Source organism: Vipera ursinii, assembly GCF_947247035.1.
Source record: "Vipera ursinii genome assembly, chromosome: 3".
In the NCBI taxonomy this organism is placed as follows: Eukaryota; Metazoa; Chordata; class Lepidosauria; order Squamata; family Viperidae; genus Vipera; species Vipera ursinii.
The window spans coordinates 33,486,396-33,510,536 of NC_139516.1; the positions used below are offsets into that span (position 1 = coordinate 33,486,396).

At 36.7% G+C, this 24,141-nt stretch overlaps 1 protein-coding gene across 1 annotated transcript in view; it reads left to right on the forward strand.

Annotated features, from left to right (window-relative positions):
- LOC310638174 (arf-GAP with SH3 domain, ANK repeat and PH domain-containing protein 1-like) overlaps positions 1–24,141 on the forward strand; it is a 47,606-nt gene that overhangs the window by 14,854 nt on the left and 8,611 nt on the right. The window contains exons 7-25 of the mRNA XM_083359002.1: positions 522–607; positions 2,028–2,103; positions 3,915–4,001; positions 5,503–5,606; positions 7,568–7,637; positions 8,366–8,453; positions 9,005–9,053; positions 10,450–10,610; positions 12,367–12,500; positions 12,618–12,709; positions 14,287–14,476; positions 15,762–15,847; positions 17,179–17,294; positions 19,905–19,972; positions 21,727–21,834; positions 22,329–22,566; positions 22,953–23,057; positions 23,230–23,293; positions 23,700–23,746. Coding sequence (XP_083215128.1) covers positions 522–607; positions 2,028–2,103; positions 3,915–4,001; positions 5,503–5,606; positions 7,568–7,637; positions 8,366–8,453; positions 9,005–9,053; positions 10,450–10,610; positions 12,367–12,500; positions 12,618–12,709; positions 14,287–14,476; positions 15,762–15,847; positions 17,179–17,294; positions 19,905–19,972; positions 21,727–21,834; positions 22,329–22,566; positions 22,953–23,057; positions 23,230–23,293; positions 23,700–23,746 — 1,969 coding nt within the window. The remainder of the gene's footprint in view (positions 1–521; positions 608–2,027; positions 2,104–3,914; positions 4,002–5,502; positions 5,607–7,567; positions 7,638–8,365; positions 8,454–9,004; positions 9,054–10,449; positions 10,611–12,366; positions 12,501–12,617; positions 12,710–14,286; positions 14,477–15,761; positions 15,848–17,178; positions 17,295–19,904; positions 19,973–21,726; positions 21,835–22,328; positions 22,567–22,952; positions 23,058–23,229; positions 23,294–23,699; positions 23,747–24,141) is intronic.

The following is a 24,141-nucleotide window of genomic DNA, read 5'->3' on the forward strand; positions in this document are numbered from 1 at the left end:
CAATAAATTATGTTTGTTTTTAATTGGTTGATACATATCCTTCAAGATGATTCCTCTAATATTAGGACCTTCATTTTTAAAGCATCATTCAGTCTCTGAGAATATATAATATTTCCACTATTTGGTAAAATTCGATTATAATTATTCAGATCTTAATTCTACCATAGTACCATAATTACCACTATGTAGCAATTAACTTTTTTGCTGCAAGCTATTAGAAATAAGTGTATCTTATACTTGGAAAAATATAAATGTAACATTTGGTTTAGTTAGTGTAAACAGCTATGTAAATTTTGCCTTTCATAGAATTTAAAAGACAAACCATAAAAATAAATTTAAATTACCTCAATCCAAGTACAATTGTTTTTGAGTTTATGTAAAGCGAAGATTATTATATACTCTGTGCGTGATATAAAAAGAAAGAACTGCAAAGTGTAACTTAGCACTCAAGAACAGAGGAGGGCTAAGCAAACAAATGAGAATGTAGCTTAAAAAGTCAGCTATGTAACCTTTCCCTCCAGTACCTAATTAAAGTGAACGAGCTTAAAACCAAGAAAGGAGTTGACTTGCTGCAGAATAACATCAATCACTGCAACTCCCAGTTCAAGTAAGTGCCATCCATTTTCTACCTTTTCATTCTTCACAATTCTCTTGGAAGCAAAAATATTAGGGCACTTTGAATACAAATTTCTTGTTGCATGAACTTTTGTTAATGTGACTCTATGGCATAAATATATTTTATTCTATAGTTTACATTTTACTCTTTTACAGGTAAGTAATCTTATCCTTGCAAAGCTTCATTTCCAATTCTTTTCTTATAATTGTCTGAACTCTGAAACACAGAATATAGCAAGTTGCAAAACTGCCAGGTTAGGCCCTCCTCATAACTCCTATTTTTATGTTGGCTTTTGCCATCCCTGTTAATTTTTTAACCTTCTGGGAGGGAAGGGGTAGTGCTGTAAATTGTTTGGGATTAACACAAATGAAAAACAGGATACAAATACATATTTTAATTTTTAAATGTTTACCTTTTGTTTTTACTACTGCATTAAATAGAGCAATTATTTTAAAACTATGGCAGAATAATTGCAAAGGGCATCCACTCAAAATTCAGCGTAACCAGTTGCTCTGTTTGAATTTCCATCAGTTTCAAAATGAGTTGTGAAGACATTAGAGGAGTGGAATGCAGTGTCCATTTCAAAAAGAATGTGGGCGATACTATATTTCAATGCTGCAAACAATAATAAAAATTGTAATGTCACTCATAAAAAGTAGCAATGTTGCTTCTCCTGAAAGGAAATTGTATGATGGATATGTACATAGGTCAATAGGGCTTTGCCTACTATGCATGCAGTGTTAACAAAAGGAAACATTTGAAAGTGTGCTTCCCCACCTCCAGTTTCAAATGGCCTTGCCTATTCTATCATTTCATTCTGTTTCATGTAAAAACTGTCCCTCCACCAACAAGAATGTGTAACAATTGAAGTAATCCAATAAAACACAGGTAAGGCAACAGAAATATGTCCATAGATTTTTCAGCCACCATCTTGAAAGCTCTGAAGAGATACATTTCTAGCCTTAAAGCCATTCAGGCTAGTAGCTATACTTGGGTACTGAGGTTGAAAAGGACTCTTCCAGATGAGGTCCTTACAGCAATTCAGAACCTGGACCTCATCCTTCTCATGGCTGCATCTGGCGTTGACTTGATTTCTTACTAGCTCTATAGTGCATGCAACATAGCAACAAATTAAATAGTTTCACTTGAGCATTGGAGACCTTCTGGAACAATCAGTTACCCAATCTTGCTTTACTCACCCACTGATGGGAAGGTATCCTCATCTCCTCCCCCTTCCCGTCTTCTTTCTGCCGCTGAAGCATCATTTACAACATATTGAGGTTAGCAATTGTGATGATGATTGTGGAAAGACTTCACTGAAAATAGTATGGATGTGAAAGTGTCTTATGGTGTGAACTGAACAAATAATTCTTTACTTTAGTTTCATTGTATTTTTGTATTTCTCCATCAGTTTCTTCCAGAAATGTTTAAAGGCAACAGAGAAGCACAAGCAATTTATAGAGAAACTAACTCCTGAGCTTCAGAATGTGAGTATATAATATGAAATTGATAGGCCAAAATTTTATATCAGGTTAAAAGACAGCGTGAAATACATAAACAGACTCAAGTCCTATCAAGTCTTAAGCTTACACACACTTTCCAAAGAGAAGTTCACAATTTTCACTCTACTTTTACTTAACCAGATTCTTTGTTGTATTTGGCATTACTAAGGTTTGTATTTAACAAGCCATCTCCAGAAATCATATTTTGAAGCTAGTTTGTTTGAACATAATATAACTAATATTAATAGCAGTTTGGATGGGGAATTCTGGCAGTTGAAGTCCACACATCTTAAAGTTGCTGAGGTTGAGAAAATTGTTCTAGACAACATAATAAAAACAAAAGCTTACACTTCTAAAATCCTTCTTCCCTTGTAAATAGTGTAGGAAAGAGCTTGACCAACTTAGCCTGAAGCGGGTTTTCATTCTCCTTCTGGCTTTTCATTCTCATGCAAGCTGCATTAGAACAGTTTCACAAAACCTGAAATCCTGGGCATGCACCCTCCACAGTAAAAACTTGGAGGTTTCACATGTGTAAAGGGATTCTAGCTTGTAACTTTAAATTCCAGGAACTTACAGAAGCCACGGAGAAGAAGAGAATTACTGAACAATTATGATTGGTTATGTTTATTTTTAATATAAAATGAAATAAAATCTAACTTCTGTCCTAATGCATCCATTTTGTGCAGCCTCTAGCATGTCACTCATGTTCCAGAGTGGCCATGCTAAATATGTAGAGTTTTGCACTACATGTACCATGTTATACCATGCAGATATGCAACACTGATGTTGGGAAACAGCCAGCCAGTCAAGGAGGGGGGAAACAAGTTGGGAGTTAGCCTTGAGTTGTTACTCAGCTACAAAATACCTAACTCTAACCTCCCCTCTAAGTTCCATGTACCTTATCAATGTGTTCCCAAGAGAAAGCAAGCAGACTAGCGAGATTCCTGCATTATAAGTGGAATAAAATAAAGTAGTTAGCTTGGAACACTATATGTGTGGACTTGATTGTTTGTGCCTGAAAACAGGTGAGGCAAACTTTCAGCAACAGGCTGAGGGTTCCAAAAAGTCCTCCACCCTAAACCTGTTTCTTGAATATATCTTTAAGGAAGTGCATATGTTTTCAAATACTAATTGGATGGTTTGCAGGGCACAACCATAATAAAATTTCCAACTTAATAATTAAGTTCAGCAGAAAAGATAAAATGGTTCCATGGAAAGACCTTGTGGCCTTCCAGACGGGTATTAAAGCTTGGTTTTGCCAATTGGCTTAGGTGCTGGAAGAGTTGGTTGATGGAGTAAGACCTCATCTCCCTGATGTCCATCTCCTTGGTTTTAATTTTTTGTGTAGTTTTAAAATTTTAATTTGTTTTTCTATTCATCTTTTTATAATTTGTAAGCTGCCCAGAGTCACCTTATCGGGGAGGTGGGTGGCATATAAATTTAATAACTAATAAATTAACTTCCTTTTCCTTTTGGTCAGATTTTATATGCTGTGTTGTGTAGTCTGAACATCTCACTTTAATTTTAAATTAATCCCTTTCAAGTATATGTGACAATGAAGAAGAATCGAAGAGAAGTATACATAATTTCAAATTGCAAGCATCTGAACACATACCAGTCAGACCTGAAACAAATGGTGTTGTCATTAAATTCATTAACTTAACTGGTGTTAAAATTGCTATTAATAATGTTGGCTGGAGACTCCCTGGAGATTGGAAATGCCAACTGAAGGTATTTTGCAGCAAACACAAAAACAACTGATCTGTTTGGTGGAATGTTTTTGTGATGCTTTTTAGATGAAGTCAAAGCAGGAGGAGGAGAAGAAACAGTTGTGTTCCCTTCGGGATCAGCTCAAAGTAGCACTGCAGTTGGAGCCCAGAGAGGTAAAACTAGGAACAGTATAACCAATTTTGCTATAAAGACCAGCAGGTACCTGATGAAATATTCTTAGAAATCTTTTGCTAAGGACTAAAAGGAAGAATTAATTGGGGGAAAGGCAAGTTACCATGTGTATGAGCACAGTTTATGCCAATCTGTCTTTGCTTCTGTCAATTCTTCAGTTTTATGGAAGCGAATTTGGTTTTAAAATTCCTTCAAAGGAGAAGAGAGCTTCAGGAAATACAGGTGGAGTGTTTCTGTATTTATTTAATTACAAGGGAGCTGGATAGATAGAGATAGAGATAGAGATAGATAGAGATAGAGATAGAGATAGATAGATGGATAGATAGATAGATAGATAGATAGATAGATAGATAGATAGATAGATAGATAGATAGATAGATAGATGGATGTGGTCATGTCTCTTGTATTCATTGTACACTTTTCTCTCCTATGTGCTTTATCCTCCCTTCAATTAAATCTCAAAGGAAGACAATATGAAGGAGCTACTCCCACAAGCCTTTTTTTAAAAAAAAATAATAGTAGTAGCCGCAGTTGTGCTGTCCCACCTAAGGGAAAGTTGTGCTCATGAGAAAATGTTGAAAATTTTTTCTTTCCATGGGGAAATTCAAAAAAGCCCCTCATCCAATATGTTTATCCCAAAATTTAGTATAGAATTTCACAAAGTCTTCTGGGCCCAATGATATTTTGTGTTTTGACATGAAATATAATGCCCATTACATTGTTTTAAGAGGAAGGTTATTAGTAAGAAAAGGTGCCAAGGTAGCCTATCACAGGAACAAAAAATATTTGGCAAGGATAATAACTGTTTTCAAATTTCATCTGCTAACGTTGGAGGAGTTCTGACCAAAACAAAAGTTGGGTGCCAGCAAAATCAGGCCATTATATCAAATCAGTGTTTCTTAACCTTGTTAATTTTAAGATGTATGGATTTCAACTTCCAAAAATCCAATTCTACAGTTCTTAAAGTTGCTAAGGTTCAGAAACACTATACTAGATTGATCTTTCTATGCTTCAACAGTATTTCTGCAGATAATTCATTGCTATTGCGGGCTTAGCATTTTCTAAGTAAATGTTCTGAACTTGTGCCCAAAGCAATTTTAAAAAATATGAATCAGTGGGAAAAAAGAAGATACATCATATGATTGAATAGTTGAAAGGATTTGTGCAGCAAATGGATTACATTATCTGTTGATCTAGAGAGCAGACCAAGAATCAATGGGTGAAAATGGCAAGGAAGCAAAGGTTATATTTTAAGAGTATTTTGCAATATGGTGGATTCTCCTTACTCAATGGCTGGATGATTGTGAGGGATTCTATGGCTCCGTATTGGATTGAGCAGAAAGATGGAATCAATGTCCATCTAACTACTTCCAACTCAACATTTCTAATTTTGAGATCATATTCTAATGGACGTCGAATTTTTGACATCCTTGCTTATTGGTGTATATAATTACATTTTAAAAATGTATATTTGTTTTCTAGCAGAATTCTATGAGCAAGCCAATGAGGTACAGTATGCATCAGCTCCAGGGAAATAAGCAGTATGGCACAGAGAGATCTGGGAGCCTCTTTAAGAAAAGTGATGGGTAAGTAATGCAATGATTTCATCCTTGGCAACTGCAAATATAATTTAAAAACAATAAAACTTAAAGCAATAGAACTATTTAATTGCTGCCTGATTTTCTCTGTTGAATGCAGGGCTGTGACTATTTCTCTTGTAAGTTGCCTTGGAAATATTGTATTTTGAAAGCAGAGTATGAATTACTGAAAAGAAAACATCAATTGTTTTTCAGGCAAACTTTTGGTGTTGAAATTATTAAAGTTGTTTATTGGGTATAGTTGGGGTTACCAGATGTCTGGCAAAAAGGAGGATGTGTCCTTCTTGGCCGCATGTTTTTTTCTCCAGCAGGCATAGCTTTAAAATAAAATATTGTCTGCCTTTTTTAATCTTTTGATTTTTTAATTATTATTTTGGATTGTTTCACAGCCATAGTCATTCAAATTTTCATATATTGTGACTTTGTAAATTGTTTGCTTCTTTCTTTACCTTGATTATTGGTAGATTCAAAAGTCTAAAAAGGTAAAGTTTCCCCCGCACATGCGTGCTAGTCGTTTCCAACTCTAGGGGCCGGTGCTCATCTCCGTTTCAAAGCCGAAGAGCTAGCGCTTGTCCGAGGACGTCTCCGTGGTCATGTGGCCGGCATGACTAGACGCCAAAGGCGCACGGAACGCTGTTACTTTCCCACCGTAGTGGTCCCTATTTTTCTACTTGCATTTTTACGTGCTTTCGAACTGCTAGGTTGGCAGAAGCTGGGACGAGTAACAGGCGCTCACTCTGTTACGCGGCACTCAGGATTCGACCCGCCAAACTGCCAACCTTCTGATCGACAAGCTCAGCATCCTAACCCACTGAGCCACCGCGTCCCTATCTATCTATCTATCTATCTATCTATCTATCTATCTATCTATCTATCTATCTATCTATCTGTCTGTCTAGAATTACATTATTTATTTCCCTATCTATCTATCTGTCTAGAATTACATTATTTATTTCCCGAAGTCAGCAACTGACTTCAAATCGATGATCGCTCTAGTCTGTAGATCACACGACTCATCATACATTTCTCTGTGAAATCTGAATGGGGCATCACTGCATATTCTATGTTATTGCTAGCAGATGTTATGGAAATTAAAATTTGTTGTAAAAATATTACAAAAATATGATTTCATATGCATCTAGACCTAAGTAAAAAAAAATTGCAGTTTTTCACTGTAATTTTGAGTGTGGATGCCAAGAAAGTTAAACAGTTAGCGTGCCCTCCTTTCCAATTGCCCATGTCCTCCCTTGCCTGTTCGGATATCTGATGGCCCAAAGTACATTTCAAGGCCTAACTAGCTTAAATCTTAAGTCTTCCTCTCCTATAATGAACCCATCTGACTCATTGATTTGTAAGATGGGCCTTTTTGTAGCTGCCGTCTTTCTGGCATAGCGGGAGACAGGACCTCCTGCTTTGCTCCCAGATTTTGGAATGCATTCTCAGTATCCAGAATATGTTTATTGACTTAATTTCTTTCTACTAATATACCGTAATAACGTCATTTTGTATATATTGTTTTGTTTTTAAAATGGGCTGTCTGTCCTTTCTACTTTGCCTGAGTAGAAAGAGAAAGTAAAAGGGAACTAAATAAATCCTTTTATTATAATATCTCAGCCCAATGGTAGAAGGTCCACCCTTTTCTCTAAGCAATTCCATGCTCTGCAGAGCTGAAGAAGGCCTCTTTCCAGACAGACCCTGTAGAGATGCAGATGGCTTCATTAGGAAGAAAGGAAATAGTGGAAAACATTATTTCCATGAATACTTTTAAGTTCATTTAAATTATAGTTATGTTCCAAACATGAATGCCTTTTGTTTGATCTGACCATCTAATGGTATTCTTATGCCATGGGGTTGGAATTAATACTGTATTTGTAACTGGTTAGTTCTCCAATAATTTAAAATGTTATCTTTTAACTTTTAAATAAAAATATGCTATTTTTATATTTCAGCTTAAGGAAAGTCTGGCAGAAGAGAAAGTGCACAGTCAGGAATGGCTATCTTACCATTTCACACAGTACAGTATGCATTTTACTTCCAGTATCGGGGTGTTTCTCTTAAAACAAAACTCTTATCAAAATGGAGCTACTGTTTATACATTGGACTTCCTCTATGCCCTTATTTTGTTTTTGGAGGCCCTGAAAAGGCCGGCCCACAAGTTGGGTCTGCCTGGACTCATGGATCAGCAGATGGAGGATGTGGCCAATCAGGGCTTTGCCCAGTTTTAGTAGTGTGTCATTTGCAACCTTACTTGAGACCTTTACAGTATTTTCCTCCTCCTGGAACTGTTCAGCCTAACACTTATTGCTTCTCCATTGGTCTTCTGCTCAGTCTTTCCCCAGAAACCCTTCCTTCCCCTCTTGAGGTTTGGATGAAGCTGCCGCCAGCTGGATCTCTCCTTCCCATTCTTAGATCTTGAGAGTTCTCATCCCTTTGGGACCTTATTTCCCTTTTTTTCAGGGCTGCCTCCTGAGGACCTTTCCTCTCCCTTTCCAACTAGGAAGTGACAATTGCTCTGCATACTCAACTTCTTTCCCAAATTTTTCTTTCCGGACACTCTGTACACATCACGCATAGAGATTTTCTCTCTTTTTCTTGTTATATTCCAACACACTTCACCTGATCCTCTTTATGAAGTAGTAACAACAGCTCTGTAACATCAGGATTTAACCCAAATAATACTGCTTAGGATACTAATACGTAAATGCTGTTGAAACTGATGTTCATTTTCTTTTTCTATGGCTAATTAGTTAAATCGTCTTCCGGTGAAGCTGAATTTGCTCACTTGTCAAGTTAAACCAAATGCAGATGACAAGAAATGTTTTGATCTTATTTCACGTGAGTTCTGTTAAATTCATCTTAGACTGGAGTTGTTAATTAAGTATCATCCAGATATTTGATTTTATTTCCCACCAGTCTCAGTAAACATGCCAATGATAAGGGATTAGGGGAATTGCTGCCCAAAGTATCTAGAATTCACCTGGTTGCTTGATGCTGATGTAATGATTATTAGGTACTTGTAATTTATCTCACAAGTAACCTGAATCTGGGTAACCACCCTGTCTTCTCTTCCCTCTCCCCATTCCAATTTAAATCATACATACATCTGATAAAGTGAGCTAAAGCTCATTAATATATATTTTTGATTGTGAAAAAGTATTACCAGACCCTTCCTGATTTTTGACTATCGTGGCTACCATGGCTGTCATCCTACAATATTTTTTGTTAATGACTCCAGTTGCTTTATTTTTTATATTTCTTTACTAATATTCAGTTGTTTCCACATTTGCATATAAAGGATTTGATGGCTTTATCTCTGTCATTTTCTGGTTTGCTAATATTCAAGTACAATTCTGTTATTCTGTTTTTGTGGGGGGTTTTCTTTTCAGATAATCGGACATATCACTTCCTGGCAGAGGATGAACAAGAATGTCATATGTAAGTACCAGGGAGGAAAAATAAGTGCCTCTTCACTGGATTTGGTATATAAATCCCATAAAATAAATAAATAAATTTCTTCAAAGAAAATCTGAATAGATTTTTTTATCTCTGTGCTGAAGAAAGTTTTATCTCAAGGGCCTGACTGGTCCCTTTTAAATGTAAGATTTTATTATTCTTTTCCTACTAATTGAAAGTCTTATTTTTGTTCTTTCAATTTCAATTTATTTATAGCCATAAGGCCCAAATGATAGCATCTGTTCAATTGTGTCCAATTCTCAGCTATTCTATGGACCAGCTCTCTCCACATTATCTGATCTTACACAACTTCTTCCAGTTATTTTATGCTCTGGCTGCTATTAGCTTTGATGGTGTCCAGCCACCAAATAGCCACAAAAAGTCCAAATAGTAGGTTTCAAATATAATCTAAAATTTAGCATTAGATAAAACTGTTTAAGATTTTTATTTATTTTATTTTATTTTATTTTATTTTAATCCCATTTATATCCCGCCCTTCTCCGAAGACTCAGGGTGGCTTACAATCTAAGCACAAATCGATGTGCTTAGCAATAGCCTTCATTCTATGTATATGCCTGCTTATTAGGGCTTTCGCCCCCCCCCAAGCAGCATTATTACAAAGTCAGCTTATTGCCCCCAACAATCTGGGTCCTCATTTTACCTACCTCAGAAGGATGGAAAGCTGAGTCAACCTTGAGCCTGGTGGGATGCGAACCTGCAATAATTGCAGGCAGCTGGTGTTACTTAAGGAGGCATTAGCCCACTGCTCCACCAAGGCTCTTGTCTCCACCAAGACGTATAATATTTTTAAAAATTACATAATACACTTAAAACCCCAACTCACTGAGGTGTTACTAAAAATCTTGGTTTTATAACAAAAATCTGTCCATGGCTTCTGTAATTTTAGGATTTTTGTTTGCAAGTAAATTTTTAACATATTCAGAAATATTTCTTCCTTAAAATAGGCCAGATAACTTCCTGCCAAAGACTCCTATAAAATTCACAGTACAATAAAATGTGACAAAGATCAATACCATTTACAAGGACAAAATCTTTAAAAGATGGGGAGTTTTTGAAATCTACCTTTTAGTGTGTTTTATAACAACATATTTAATTTGACTTTTGAAAACTCTGCCCTTCATAGATGCATGAAATGAATAAGTGGAGAGCATAAGACTATATATGTTTTTCCCATGTCAGGGAAGTGTACAATCATCAATGTCAATTATGCAGACTCCATTTTTATCTTTCTCCATTGTTTAATGTGAAGGAAGTGGTGTACACAGTAAAATTTTATAGATCCCCTTAATCTGTGGTGCTCTAACAAACAGGATGAAGGCATTCATTTATCTAATGACACTGTCCTTCTATATTACAGATGGATCTCTGTTTTGAGTAACAGTAAAGAAGAAGCTTTGAATATGGCCTTCAAACAAACTCACAAGGACGGATACAACATGGAGAATCTGACTGGAACAATCATTGAGGAAATAAAGCACATGCCAGGAAACAATGTGTGCTGTGATTGCTCAACACCAGGTACAAAAAGAGATTGCTGCTACTTCTCGTTATATCTCTGAGAAACAATTTAAGATCTCAGCAAATGATTATGTTAAATTGTAGAAAGGAGTGATATAGCCCTTCTTATACAATATATAGGGTGTGTGGTGTGTGTATGTCTTCTCCAGGAACTGAAATAAGGCAGTCTTCTTAACCAGTCCACTTCAATCTAGTCAACAATTCTCACTATTTCCAATCACATACCTGCTGGTTGTGCCAGCAGGGAATTATAGAAAAGTAATCCAACATACCTGAAAGACACCAGAGTGGGGAAGGCTTGAGTAATAGGTGATTTGAAAGCAGATTTCTCACCCATCCAGTTAATTGTTTTTTTCCTATTTGTCTATTGTGTTCATTTGGTAATAATAATAATAATAATAATAATAATAATAATAATAATAATAATAATAATAATAATAATAATAATAATAATAATAATAATAGAGTTGGAAGGGATCTTGGAGGTTATCTAGTCCAACCCCCTGCTCAGGCAGAAAACCCTATGCCATTTCAGACAAATGGATGTCCAGTCTCTTCTTAAAAACTTCCAGTGTTGGAGCAGTCACAGGTTGTCCCACTAATTGTTCTGTTGGGAAATTTCTCCTTAGCTCTAGGTTGCTTCTTTCCTTGGTTAGTTTCCATCCGTTGCTTCTTGTCCTGCCTTCGGGCGCTTTGGAGAATAACTTGACTCCCTCTTCTTTGTGGCAGCCTGTGAGATATTGCAACACTGCTATCATGTCACCCTCATCCTTCTCTTCATTAAACTAGACATACCCAAATCCAGCAACCATTCCTTATATGGTTTAGCCTCCAGTCCCCTGATCATCTTTGTTGCTCTTTCCTGTATACTTTCTAGAGTCTCAATATCTTTTTTACATTGTGTTGACCAAAACTGGATGCAGTATTCCAAGTGTGGTATTAACACTTTATGCTTTATATACGGTATATAGGAATCTGTAACAGGGGCAAAATTACAAAACAGGAGTTAAATATTTGCTGCTAGCAGGGGGCAGAATATGAAAAAAATTGCATTAAAGCCTCACTGTACATGTGCTATCATTTTCTGTCATTGCACTAGCTGTGGATGCCTAGGATTTCCTAAGAGGTCTGTGCTAGGCTTCACACAAAAATAGCTTCTGATTCTCCACCATATATCTCCTCAAGTCTTCAGTTTGAAGCTAACTACAGTTGTCTTCACTGCTACCTGTCCTTAAAAAATTGGGAAAAACCACAAACCATTAATTGCTTTGTCCAGCAGACCAATTTAAGAATTTTAAAAAATGGCATTGCATCATTTCCCAAGATGAGAGAGTTCTGACACAGCCCATGAGAAACAACTACGTATGTTTTGGCAGTAGATCTCACTGCTGCCAAAATACAGAAACAAATGAGAATGAGATTTCTCCTCAAGAAAGGGGGACCTCACAAGAGTGCAAAGAAACACAAACATGTTTAAACCTTAATTCTCAAAGAGGGTTTGCCTCCCCCCCTTTTTAAGTAAAACATCTGCCCTCTTCCTTGCACAGAGACTGTTAAATGTGACTATAGACTTTGTTTCCCCTTATTTTATTTTTTTGTTTTGAAACAAATTATTCTATAGCAAATGGTTTATCTCTACTATTAATATTTTAGGAAACACTGTACCTTCACAATGTCAAAAAATGGGAACATTTCCTGTATTATTCATTATTTCCAGCAAGATAATGCTATATCCCTATGCTTCCTCCTTGCATAGATCCAGCATGGCTCTCCATTAATTTGGGGATCTTAATTTGCATTGAATGTTCTGGGATTCACCGGGAGATGGGTGTTCATCACTCCCGCATCCAATCATTAACCTTGGACAAGCTGGCCACCTCAGAGCTTCTGGTAAGAACCAATTTTGTTTTGCACCATCACCATTTTTTCACAAGTATAGCATTGGAATAGATTTGATATGTTTCACTATGTTATAGAATCCTATTTGTATTCTTATTTCTTTTGTAGTTGGCTAAAAATATTGGAAACTCACGATTTAATGACATATTAGAAGCTAACCTTCCCAATTCATCTTCAAAGCCAACAAAGGACAGTGCAATGTAAGGAACATTCATTTTTTTATGATCATGAGAAGGGGATGGGGCGGGGCAGAATTATCACAATTCCATAAAACAAACTTTAAAAAGCTCAGAATATCAGTTGAACAAGTGGTTACAGTCAGTGTGAAATTTGGCAGTTTAAAAGTAAATTGGAAAATAAAAATAAAAGCAACTGAAATTTCAGCAATTGTAATTACTTTATCATTATAAGAAGTTCCCTGTTAGATCAGATTAAAGGACCATGAAGTCCAGTATCCTGTAGTGATTTTCATTTGCTTCTGAGAATACAACAAGGTTTATAGGCACTAATCTTTTTTCCCTATAAAAATATATTTTTTTAACAATTGTGACTGGTTATATAGAAGAAGAAAAAAATAATAGGACAGGGTGATTTTATTGTGAGTAGACTTGAAGTCCTTGGTGTTATCTGAGCTTGGTAGTTTGCCTGTAGACCTTTCATGATTGGGTTTTATATAAAATAGCTTGCATGCCAGTGTTGGTGAAGGTCTGGTTTTCTCTGTACTAGCTCCTTGATTTCTGCTTGATTGCCATGGAAAGCAAAAATCAACAACAGCATTATATTAATTTTCTCCAACAATAAACTATTTTTAAAACCCTCCAAATATTCTGAGGATGCAGATGAAGAATTCAACTTTGATGTATGGAGAAGTGTTTGGTTTGAGGGTACAGGAAGGTTTTTTAATGGATTTATGGTTTGGGAATGTTTATACCATTGTTGAAAGCTGCCCAGGTTTTTGTTAATAAAATGGTTAGTAGTACAGTCATATCTCAGTACTTGACTGCTTCAAAACTCATCAAATTCAGTTCTTGATGCGTTTTGAAGCAAAAACCTTGTCCCAGTACTCCTCTTTTTCCCGGTATTTGATGCACAAGGTAGAACTTGCTGGCGTCAGCTGCCTCATGACTCGCTATTCCTTCTGGCTGAAATAAACGATCACATAAGTCACGTGATTTGTTCAGTACTGGTTGTTTTTAGTAGTCATCGTGCCTCCCAGAAGGAATCCTGGACAAGTACTGAGGTGCCACTGAATTTTGCAAGGGAAAATAAATATTTTGAGAAATTGAAAGACCAATTTCAATACAAAGTTATTTATTGTGTTATTTAAGTAATTTATAGGTGGCTACTAGACTAATTAGCTGGCCCATTCCCCCCCATGCTTTCTACTCCCCCTCTATCCACCTTTTAAATTCATATTATTCTCCTTTTATTGTTTATCTTTCATTGCTTTGTTTTTGTTATCTTTACATTTTTATCATTTTCATTTCTGCTTTACTGTTTGTAAGGTGCCCAGAGTAGCCTCACAGTAAGATGGGCAGCAAATACATTTAACAAATAAATTAAATCATACATTCTTTTTTCCCCCCTACCCTAAAAGGTAATCTGTTAAGTACAACGGAACCGGTAAAGGATGTCTTTCTTCCATTTTCTCTTTCTTTTGGAGCCTTATGATTTGCACTTCTCTGCTTATTGGAAGAGAGTTCATTGTTTCAGCTAGCAGATCATTATCATGCACCTTTTAAATCTGTCGTTTCTGTCTTTCCATGTACCAATATAGGACTCATCGGAAACATTTCATAATTTCAAAGTATGTTGATAGGAAGTATGTTGTTCCAAGGATCATGAGGAGTCCAGTTGCCAAGCTCAAGAATTTGGAGAATGCTGTCAAAGAGAAGGATATATTTATTTTGCTACAGGCATATGCAGAAAAAATGGATTTAAGTGAGCCTGTTTTGGAATCTAGCCAGGTGAGACTTCTTTCTGTTAAAAGCTGAGGGATATATGGACACTTTAGCAGAGATGGTACATTAATACCAAAATGTGGAACATGCAATACACTCTTTTTATTGAAGAGTATAAGAAAAAATTGGTTTTTGTACTATGTGCTAGGAAAGATAATCTACCTAAAGCAGGGGTGTCAAACTCAATTTCATTGAGGGCCGCATCAGCACTGCAGTTGCCCTCAGGGGGCCGGGTGGGTGTGGTCAGGGTGGGCATGGCCTACTGGGTGGGCGTGGCTAGAGTGCATATGTCCTACTGGGTGGGCATGGCCAGCTCTACATTGTTCGCATCAAGGGTGCCTATGGGGGCCTGGGCAGGAGTGGGACAGATCTAAGGGTCTCTGGCAGAAGGAGGGTCTCTGGGCCAGGGCCAAGGCAGTGGGGGCCGTTCCCTCGCTGTTTCCAGGATGGCTTCGTGGGCCGCATGAAACCACTTCGCGGGACGGATCCGGCCCCCGGGCCTTGTGTTTGACATGTCTGACCTAAAGTGATTCAGCAATAATGTTCTGGTCTTTTTCTTCATGGCAATAGCTTGCTCAGTAAGGAAACTCATTAACTTTCCTTTCCTTTATTTGAGTCAAAATCTACTGAATGTCAGTGGAAAAAAACTTGATACAATTTGACACAGGTTTTTTTATATATCCATTTTCTACTATTTGGTGTCCTCAAGATGTGTTGGATTGTTATTCCTGTTGTCAGTAGTGCTGATAGATTCCAATTTCCTATTCATTTGGAGGCCACCATGAGGGATAATGCTGACATATTTCTTTCCACCACTGTCTCTGTTGGCCTCTCATTTTGTCAGTGCCCTACATTTTCCCTTAAATGTAATTAATAAAATAAACAAATAGCCCTTCTTTACTAATAGTAATTATAGCCTAAATATTAAGATTTCACAGGAAAGTTCTGTGATTCTGCTTCCACCTGAGGGGACCTTTTAATGTTAACGCTAAAGTTTTAAAAAATGGATACTGACAATAGGAACAGTTGGGAGGAGTTCATTTCATAGACAGGATTATGCGGCCCGATTCTCCAGTAAACTATTAGCCACCCATGGGTTGTTCATTTGCACTTTGATCAGAGACCAATTTGTAATCTAAGTTTAGGCACGTAATTCCATAAACTTTCTTCTGATGTTTTTTCGATTGTAAATTAGCAGAAATTGAAGAAATCATTCCTATGATGCTAGTTCCTCATGAATTATCATGGCAATCCATTTTCTTAAATAATCAGCTTGTTTCTTGTTTCAAAGGAATCTAGAGAGACACTTCTTCATCTGGCAGTCCTAGTTAGTGACCGAACCTCTTTGCATATTGTAGATTTCCTGGTGCAGAATAGGTGAGTTGATTTGATAGGCCTAACAGAATTAGTAAGTAGCAAATGTTCTTGTGGGTTTTTTTTCACATGCACACCAAATAAAGTGAGAGTACTAATAGATTCTGAGCTATTAGCTCTGGGTTTTCTTCACTTCAGTGGAACAAAAATTGACATACTCCATATAGGATAGATCATTCGATATCATGGGGGGGGGAGATATCATCAATATGCTGATGATACACAACTTTACATCTCTGCCCCTGGTGACCCAAATGATGCTGTGGATGCTCTTTCATGGTGCCTCAAGCTGTGGGAGCATGGGTGGGGGACAATAGACTTCAACTGAACCCTGGTAAGATGGACTGGATATGGGTATATGGAGCCTCTGGATCCAGACATTTATCATTTTTAGTTCTGGATGGGATGGCACTACCACAGACAAATCTGGTGCACAACTTGGGTTTTTTTCTAGATTCACAACTCCTGCTCAAAAAGCAGTTGGCAATCGTGGCTAGGAGATGTTTCACACAACTTCATGTGGTGCACCAATTGTGCCCTTTATTGGATTGCGAGGCCTTGCGTTCAGTCACTCATGCCCTGGTCATTTCCCATTTGGATTATTGCAACATGCTCTACATGGGGGTATGCTTGAGGAATATTCAGAAGCTATAATTGGTCCAGAATGCAGCAGCACAGACAGTTTTGGAAGTCCCTAAGGTGGCCCAGGTAACACCACTGTTACATGAGCTGCACTGGCTCCCAATTGGCTTCCGGGTGCAATTCAAGTTGGTTACTACCTTTAAAAGTCTTTATTGCATGGGTCTAAGATATCTGCAGAACCATCTTTCCCCACTGGGAATGACCTGCTCCACTCATGCTAGCAGAAGGGGCCTACTGCGGATCCCATCAACCAAGGAATTTTGGCTGCTGGGATCCAGGAGAAGAGCATTTTCTGCCACAGCTCTTGCCCTTTCGAACATCTTGTCACAGGAGGTAAGATCTGCCCCATCTCTTTTAGCTTTCAGGAAAAGCCTTAAAACCTGGTTTTGTCAATTCGCATGGGGTCCTGAAGTAGAAGCTGTTGGCTGGAGGTGGCTGGCACACTAATGGAGAAGGCACCCTTACCTCTCCCCTCCAAATCCTTGTTTTTTTAGTTTGTTTTAATTTTTGTAGCTTTAATCCATTTTTATATTTATAATAATTGAATGTCTGTGTGTTTTATCATCGTAAGTCACTCAGAGTCGCCCTGATCAGTGAGATGGATGCCAAATAAATTTGATCAGTTAATCAATCAATAAATGTGGTTCCATAAGTGGAGGATTTTTGTATGATGAATAATTTCTCTCTTCTAGTGAGAGCCTGCTGAAACAGACATCCAAGGGAAATACTCCCCTTCATTATTGTAGCCTTCATAATAAACCTGAATGCATAAAACTTCTTCTGCGAGCAAAAGCCAACATCACAATCAGTAAGTGATCATGAAATAAAATGAGTGTTCTGAATGAGAAGGCAAAATGTCAATTTCACTGTAGTGCTACAAAATCTGTAGTGAAGATTATAATGCTGCTGTATTTTATACCCTGTACTATATTTATTTTTCCTTTCTCTGTCTCTTCTGTAGTTTTTTAATTGTAGGTTTACTTAGTAGTAATGGATGAATGTTCAGTTTAAGAAAACATACTTGAATATTTGTATCACTGTAAATTTGATTTTAATACTGCATACCTGAACATTTAACCCATTCCCATTGATGTTACTGCATTGGGTTAGTCTTTTCCAGTACACAATATTTAATTGCAAGCCATTTAAGAATAGTTAGTTTTACCCATTCAGTCATCTCCAACTCTTGGCAACTTTATAGGCAAGTGTTCTTAAACAACAATAATTACTAAATTCCATAGAACCATGGGAGAAAATAACATCCTACAGTGATTGGACATGTTATTTTAGGTGTATCTTCATATCTGTCAAACCCAACAGTTAGTAACTTGATTGGCGGCTAAACATGCTGTTCCAGGCATCTGCCAACACTCGCCTAAGCCAATAGGTGCCAGCAATTTACCCAGGACAAGGCAGTAAATCTCATCCTAGCAACAAAAACTTACACTCAGGAGCAAAAGCACAAGAGCCAAGGACAAAGCTTGAATAGGCAAATTGCTTTTATAATTGATAAGAAAATTAACAAAGAAAATCAGTTACTACCAAATCTAGATACTTATATGTAGTAGCTGATACACATCAGATATAGTGTTGAAGTCCTGCATCAATTTATCCTGCCTTTACTTGGTTTTGGGCATTTGTGCCATTCACATTATGACCTCAGATGTAGAAGGCATCTGCAAAGGGGTTTCATAATGGTCTTACTTGGCTTCAGGCTGTTTTCTTTCCAGCTCTGACAACTACAGTCCTTGCAGGCATAGTAATGGGTGATTTTTTTCCCTCCTCTGTCCAGAGGCAATGATTAGTGAGATGGGAAACAAAGCCATGGGAACCCACCAATCACTTTCCTTAACAGGCCACATTAAATCAGTAGTGACAAGAGGACCAGTTGCAGCCTCCTTCTGTGGCAGAATAGAAATTGGCAACGAGAGCAGCATGTTTTATGCTGGCTTGGCATACTTTACTGCTGGAGAATAGTACTATAATGTTTTGCCCTTAGTACATTCATTTACCAGAAGCTTACAGTTTCACTACATTTTACAATTTATTGTGATAAAACAAATCTATCTTCTCTGCAGTCATGAGTAATTCACTTCCCCTTTCCTTCTTTGATGCAACTATAGAAAGAAATTAGGTTTCATGTTTAATATTGATTAACCATAATTTAGCAGTGCGTTCATAAGCTGATGTCTATCTAATCTTGTAATTATGCCTTCCTTGAGCTGCAAGGAGTCATATATCTTAGATACAACAAATAAATCTTGTTTGCTCTTCCAGCTAAGACAAATATTAATTTGACACTTCTTAATACTAAATATTAAAATGTTAAACCCCAACCAGTCATTTTGGCAAGATTTTATTCTCAAATGACATACATCCTTCTATAGTATAATGACTGTAGTTGTGAAAATAACAGAACAGCTTTAATTGCATGTTTTGTATCTTATTGTATATAATATTTAAATTTACATAGTGTTAGCTCTTATGTTCCATATGTAACTTGGAGAATAACTTAAGAATTAATATTTTAAAAACTGTGTTTAAAACAGCAACTTTATATACTGCGGTCTAACTGGTTCATTTCCAGCAACCTTTAGGCACCAGAGGTCTTATTCTAACACAACAAAGTTTAATTAAAAACAAAAGAAAGTAAAATGCATTACCATCACAATACTCTGAGTTAATACAATGCCTAATACTGAAATTTTTTATGCTGTTCTTCACTTCACCTGAATCATCAAAATCATACACTAGTATAGTGTTTCAGTATGGCTCAAGCCCCGGTGTAAGGATGCTCAAACATGAATTTTCCCACACCACATATTTTCCTGTTAGGGGAACTTTGCTCATACTTCCTGATTCCTTCCACATTCATTACTTGCTTAATCCAGAGTAGAAAACCCTTTTAAAAATGCTTTTCACAAAGGCTCTAGATGAGGCAGTTGTCAGAGCATTGCATCAGTGTTTTATATATTGCTTTTTTCTGTCTTTTGCAGATCTTTCTCTTTCAGGGAGCTCTCCACGGAGGGAGTCAAAAAGTTAATATGAAGGCCACATCCATGTGATTGAAGCCTCACCGTTTTTTTGTGAGCATAATACATAGAAAAATGAGCAGGGCTTTGCTTGCTTGGTTGTGGCTTCCATATTGACTTTTTTGACCTACCTGCAGTCTTGCACTGCTGTTCTTTCTTTGCATAGATGATGATTAAAAAAAGTAATATTTCAGCCATGCTAAATAATCATGGTGTGAAAACAACCCTTTGTTAGAAAAAAAGTTTCAAACTGGAAATACAAATAATGTACCCACAATCTTTAAATGTCATTCTGAGGTCCCTTCTGTGGTTGACAATATGATTTATATAAGTGGACAATTTATTTAATTATTATTCATTTGGTGACATCTAATATTCTCCAACAGCTAATGAAGCTGGAGAGACAGCCCTTGATATTGCTAGGCTACTGAATCACACCACATGTGAAAATCTGGTAAGAAACAGCAGGTTCAACACATATGTCTAGCATTGTCCCAAGACCTTGACAAGTGGTGTCTGGATAATGTGCTCCAGACATAGCTATAGGCAGTATGTTTTCAAAATGCAAAGTATGCTGAAACTATTACAGCTCTGCTGTACATGTATCTTTTTCCCGCAGCTTTTATCAGAATCTCTTCTCTTCTCTAATAGGTGTTCAGCTTTATTTAGCATAGCACTTAACTGTAAATTATAAGAGCAGAACCATGTTAAGTAAAAATAAAAGCTGAAATATATTGAGTCATAACCACAACTACTTCAATTAAAGTGTTTCTGTTTTTATATGATTTATGTGCATGATCTTTGTATAAAGAGGATAGAATAACAGATTCTACTCGCTTGCAAACAAAAGTCTGTGGAATGTGTTTCTTTTTCTTTTGAATTAGTGAGAATTAGTGAAAAGTTAGGTGTGTATTCACATACACACACACACACAAATATAAAAAAGACAAAGAACATGAAGACAAAAAGAGACATATCTTCCCCTTGCTAGGCATCTAGTAACCTCTATTAAGATAACCTCTATTATCTTAATAGAAAGCTCTATTAAGATTTCTTAATCATAGACAAACCACGCAATGCCTTCTTACACATTATAATTTTGTTCATAATATTAAAGAAAGAACTGAAATGCCATGGTTTGGATACAAGCCCAATATCATATGCAGTTTTCCCCACTGCCCCCCCATCCCCCCCACACACTATTTTTTAAAATCAGCTATAATAGGTAGGTTTTCATAGTTCAGAAATGATGTGGTTGAAATCTCAAAATATTCAGTCCTCAGCCCTGAATTCATCCTGTGCTGAAGTTAGTCTTTTGATTTCTAAATCTATTTTTCCCTGTGAGATTTTTCAGTTTTTGTTCTTATTCTTGTTTAGCTTATTTTTGAGTATTTGAGTATTACTTTTTAAACATTCCCTAACTTAATGCATTTTGAAAGATAGGCAGAATCAGGGCCAACCAACTATCAGGGGATGCTGTTGTAAAGGCGGCAATAGAGAAAGCATGTCTCTGAAGTCCCACAAGGTGATATTGCCTAAGCCAGTGTTTCTAATCTCACCAACCTCAAGATATGTGGATTTCAAATTCCAGAATTCCCCAGGCATCAGAGAATTGTGGGAGTTAACATCCACACATCTTAAAATTGCTGAGGCTGAGAAACACTGGCCTTATGCAATGGAGCTGGAAATAATATAAAGTGTTTCTTCTAGGACTACAGCTGTAGCTTTCTGTCTACCAATACAATCTGAAAAAGCTCAGTGGAAAGAGTTCACTTATGATGTCTATCTTTGGGACTGAATGGAAGTGGAAGGAAGGAAGGCTGAACCACTGATAGAGAGATGATTGAAAGGGTATTCACTTATATCCTTTGATTTTATCTAACAAATGCAAAATAAAAATCACCTTGAGAATTTCTGTGAAATTCTTCTTTGAAATTTCAAAACACCTTCTCTTCTACTGAATTGAGCTAAAACTGAAAAAGCAGAACAATTGTTCTACGTAAGACTATTCTGAGTACATAGCACAGTATTTTATAGTAGTGTGATTACATATCTAAACATTCCTTCCCTTTGTTTTCTGCTGCTTCCTAATTTCCACTGAAAGTCCCAAATACCAAAGAAAATAGATGTTAGTCCAGTGGCGTTAGAAATGCTTGGAATTTTCCCCACGCAATATCATTATGATCAGAGATGTTCTGTATCTTCCAGCTATTGCAGGCTGAAAATAATCAGTTCAATATGCGTGCTCATGTTGAATATGAGTGGCAGCCAGGCCAAGAGGAGATATTTGAAAGTGATGATGAACTGGATGAAAAGGTAAGATCTCATCACTTCTGGTCAGGCTGAAATGTGTAACTATTATTATTTAATTGGTATGGTATGGATTTGGTACCTTATTAACAGATTACTGACCTTTTATTGGATATATTTTCTGATACCAATTCCATGAAAACTACACAGATATTTATCACAGTCACTGAATAAAATCAATGAGGTCCTGCCTAATTTCTTAAACTATTTTGATATTCTAAGGCCATAGTCTTGCATTATTTTTGTTATTGAATATCAGGGGCCTTAAGCATATTTCATTCTGTGGTTAAGATGCCACTCACAGATTTTCATCCAAAAGTGTGCTCCAGATAGACTACCTGTTACTATATATTTAAGTCACCATTTTAAAGAGGATATTTTTCCTAATACAATGGTCCCAAATGTGATGATAAATGTAGCAGTTTTCCAAATATACAAATATAAAGAATACTATCTTTAACTTCACTTTTCCAGTAATGTAGTCTGCTTGTATGTTTCAGCCCTGGCTGGTGAAAAAGGATCGCTTTCATCGCCCACAAAGCTGCTACAATCTTCCTGGGCCAGCCTCTCAGTCATGGAAGAATCCAGCTGACTTTTTCAGAGGAACCAGTCCAGCATCCCAGGACAAGTGCCCTGACTTATATGCCATACCACATGGCGGTAGATCTGCCGCAACAGCGTCACCTCCCACTTCTGCCTGTCCAGGCCCTCCATTGCCACCACGTAATGCCCCCAGAGGCAAGACAATGGTTTTTTGGTACACTTTTGTTTAGTCTTGAAATTATACCATTTTTAAAATTTTATATATATATATATTAATTTTATATTAATATATAATCTATTTTAATATTTAAAATAGATTAGTACTAATCTATTTTAGTACTAATAGTACTAATAGTAATAGTACTAATAGTACTAATCTATTTTAATATTTAATGCAATCTTTGTAAAACCACACACTTATGCTTTAATATAAATACAGTAGATGAATCTGAGGATATGATTAACCTGTTCTCCTTATTTGCATCTTACAGTTTATTAAGATTGCTGTAATTGAATTTGTTTCTGAGCCCCCAGCTTCTCTCCTCCATCACCCCCAACCAGCAACTCTGTCTATCCTGCAGATACAGCGGCTAAAAGAGCTGTGCCTCCTCCTCTGACCATTAGGCATAAGCGGACCTCCTCAGAGCCTCTGCCCTCTACGCCACTGAATCACAGTCCTTCTGATGGTAAGAGAGCCTACTGAATCACTTCTCAAGTGGAAAATCTACTCTGATATATATACTGATTCAGATAACTGATTCCTTATGCTTTTGACACTGGTTTTACTATGTTTCTGACTCATTAGAAAAGTTCACTTCATAACAGAGAAAAATAGCTTTGATTCTATTTTTTTATTAGATTCTAGATCTTTCTCACTTCCAAGTCGCTACTCTCCAGAAGGAGCTTCTCCTAGGAGTTTGAGGTAATTGTGTACATGTGATATGCAGAACTGAATAATAATGCTACCTGCCTGAAGCTGGGTTTGCTCTGAGGATACATCCTAGTTTTGAATAGAGACTAAGAGTCTTACATTGTTTGTGCATGAGTTAATGGGAATATAAAAGTTACTCTGGCCAAAATAGTCATTATCACTGATCTTTTTTTTTTACCAGCTGGGACTTTGGAAATCTCTTAAGGGTATTTTGTGAATGCAAATTTAAGCTACTTTGCACTAGACTGGGAATATTTAGACAGAGGCTATCATTTAGAGACGTTCAGTAGCAAGTAATAAGTAGAGGATTATTCAACATATGTACATATGTATGTATGCATGTATATAATTTTCCTCTCCCTCTTCCTCTCCACCTACGGTACATTATTTCCCTCAGTTCTCTGCCATCTGAACTCTCTGAAGGGGTGGATTCCTGGCAGCAAGGTAAGAAAGTTTCTTTTAAATATACTATTTAGTTGTAACTGAGAATTGTTATCTCTTTCTTCAGAGAGGCATTTCAGTTGTGAAAAAAGTCAATTTACATAACTGCCTGCAATAGTTGGGTGGGGGAGGAAGATGGGGAAAATACTTTTTTCAAGTTTTATCATTATGAAAATAAGTGCTACCGAAAGTGCAATTATATGAATGCTATAAACTCTGCAAAGCTAGCAGGTAGAATTTAATAGGGAAAAGTTTTCCCATCCAAGCTCAGAAATATTTAACAAATTATTTAAACACAGAAGGTCACCTACTTCACAGTTTATCCAAAAATAATAATGTTATAAACTATTTATTTGATAACTAATTTTGATCAAAATCTCTGATTTGGAAATTGAGTA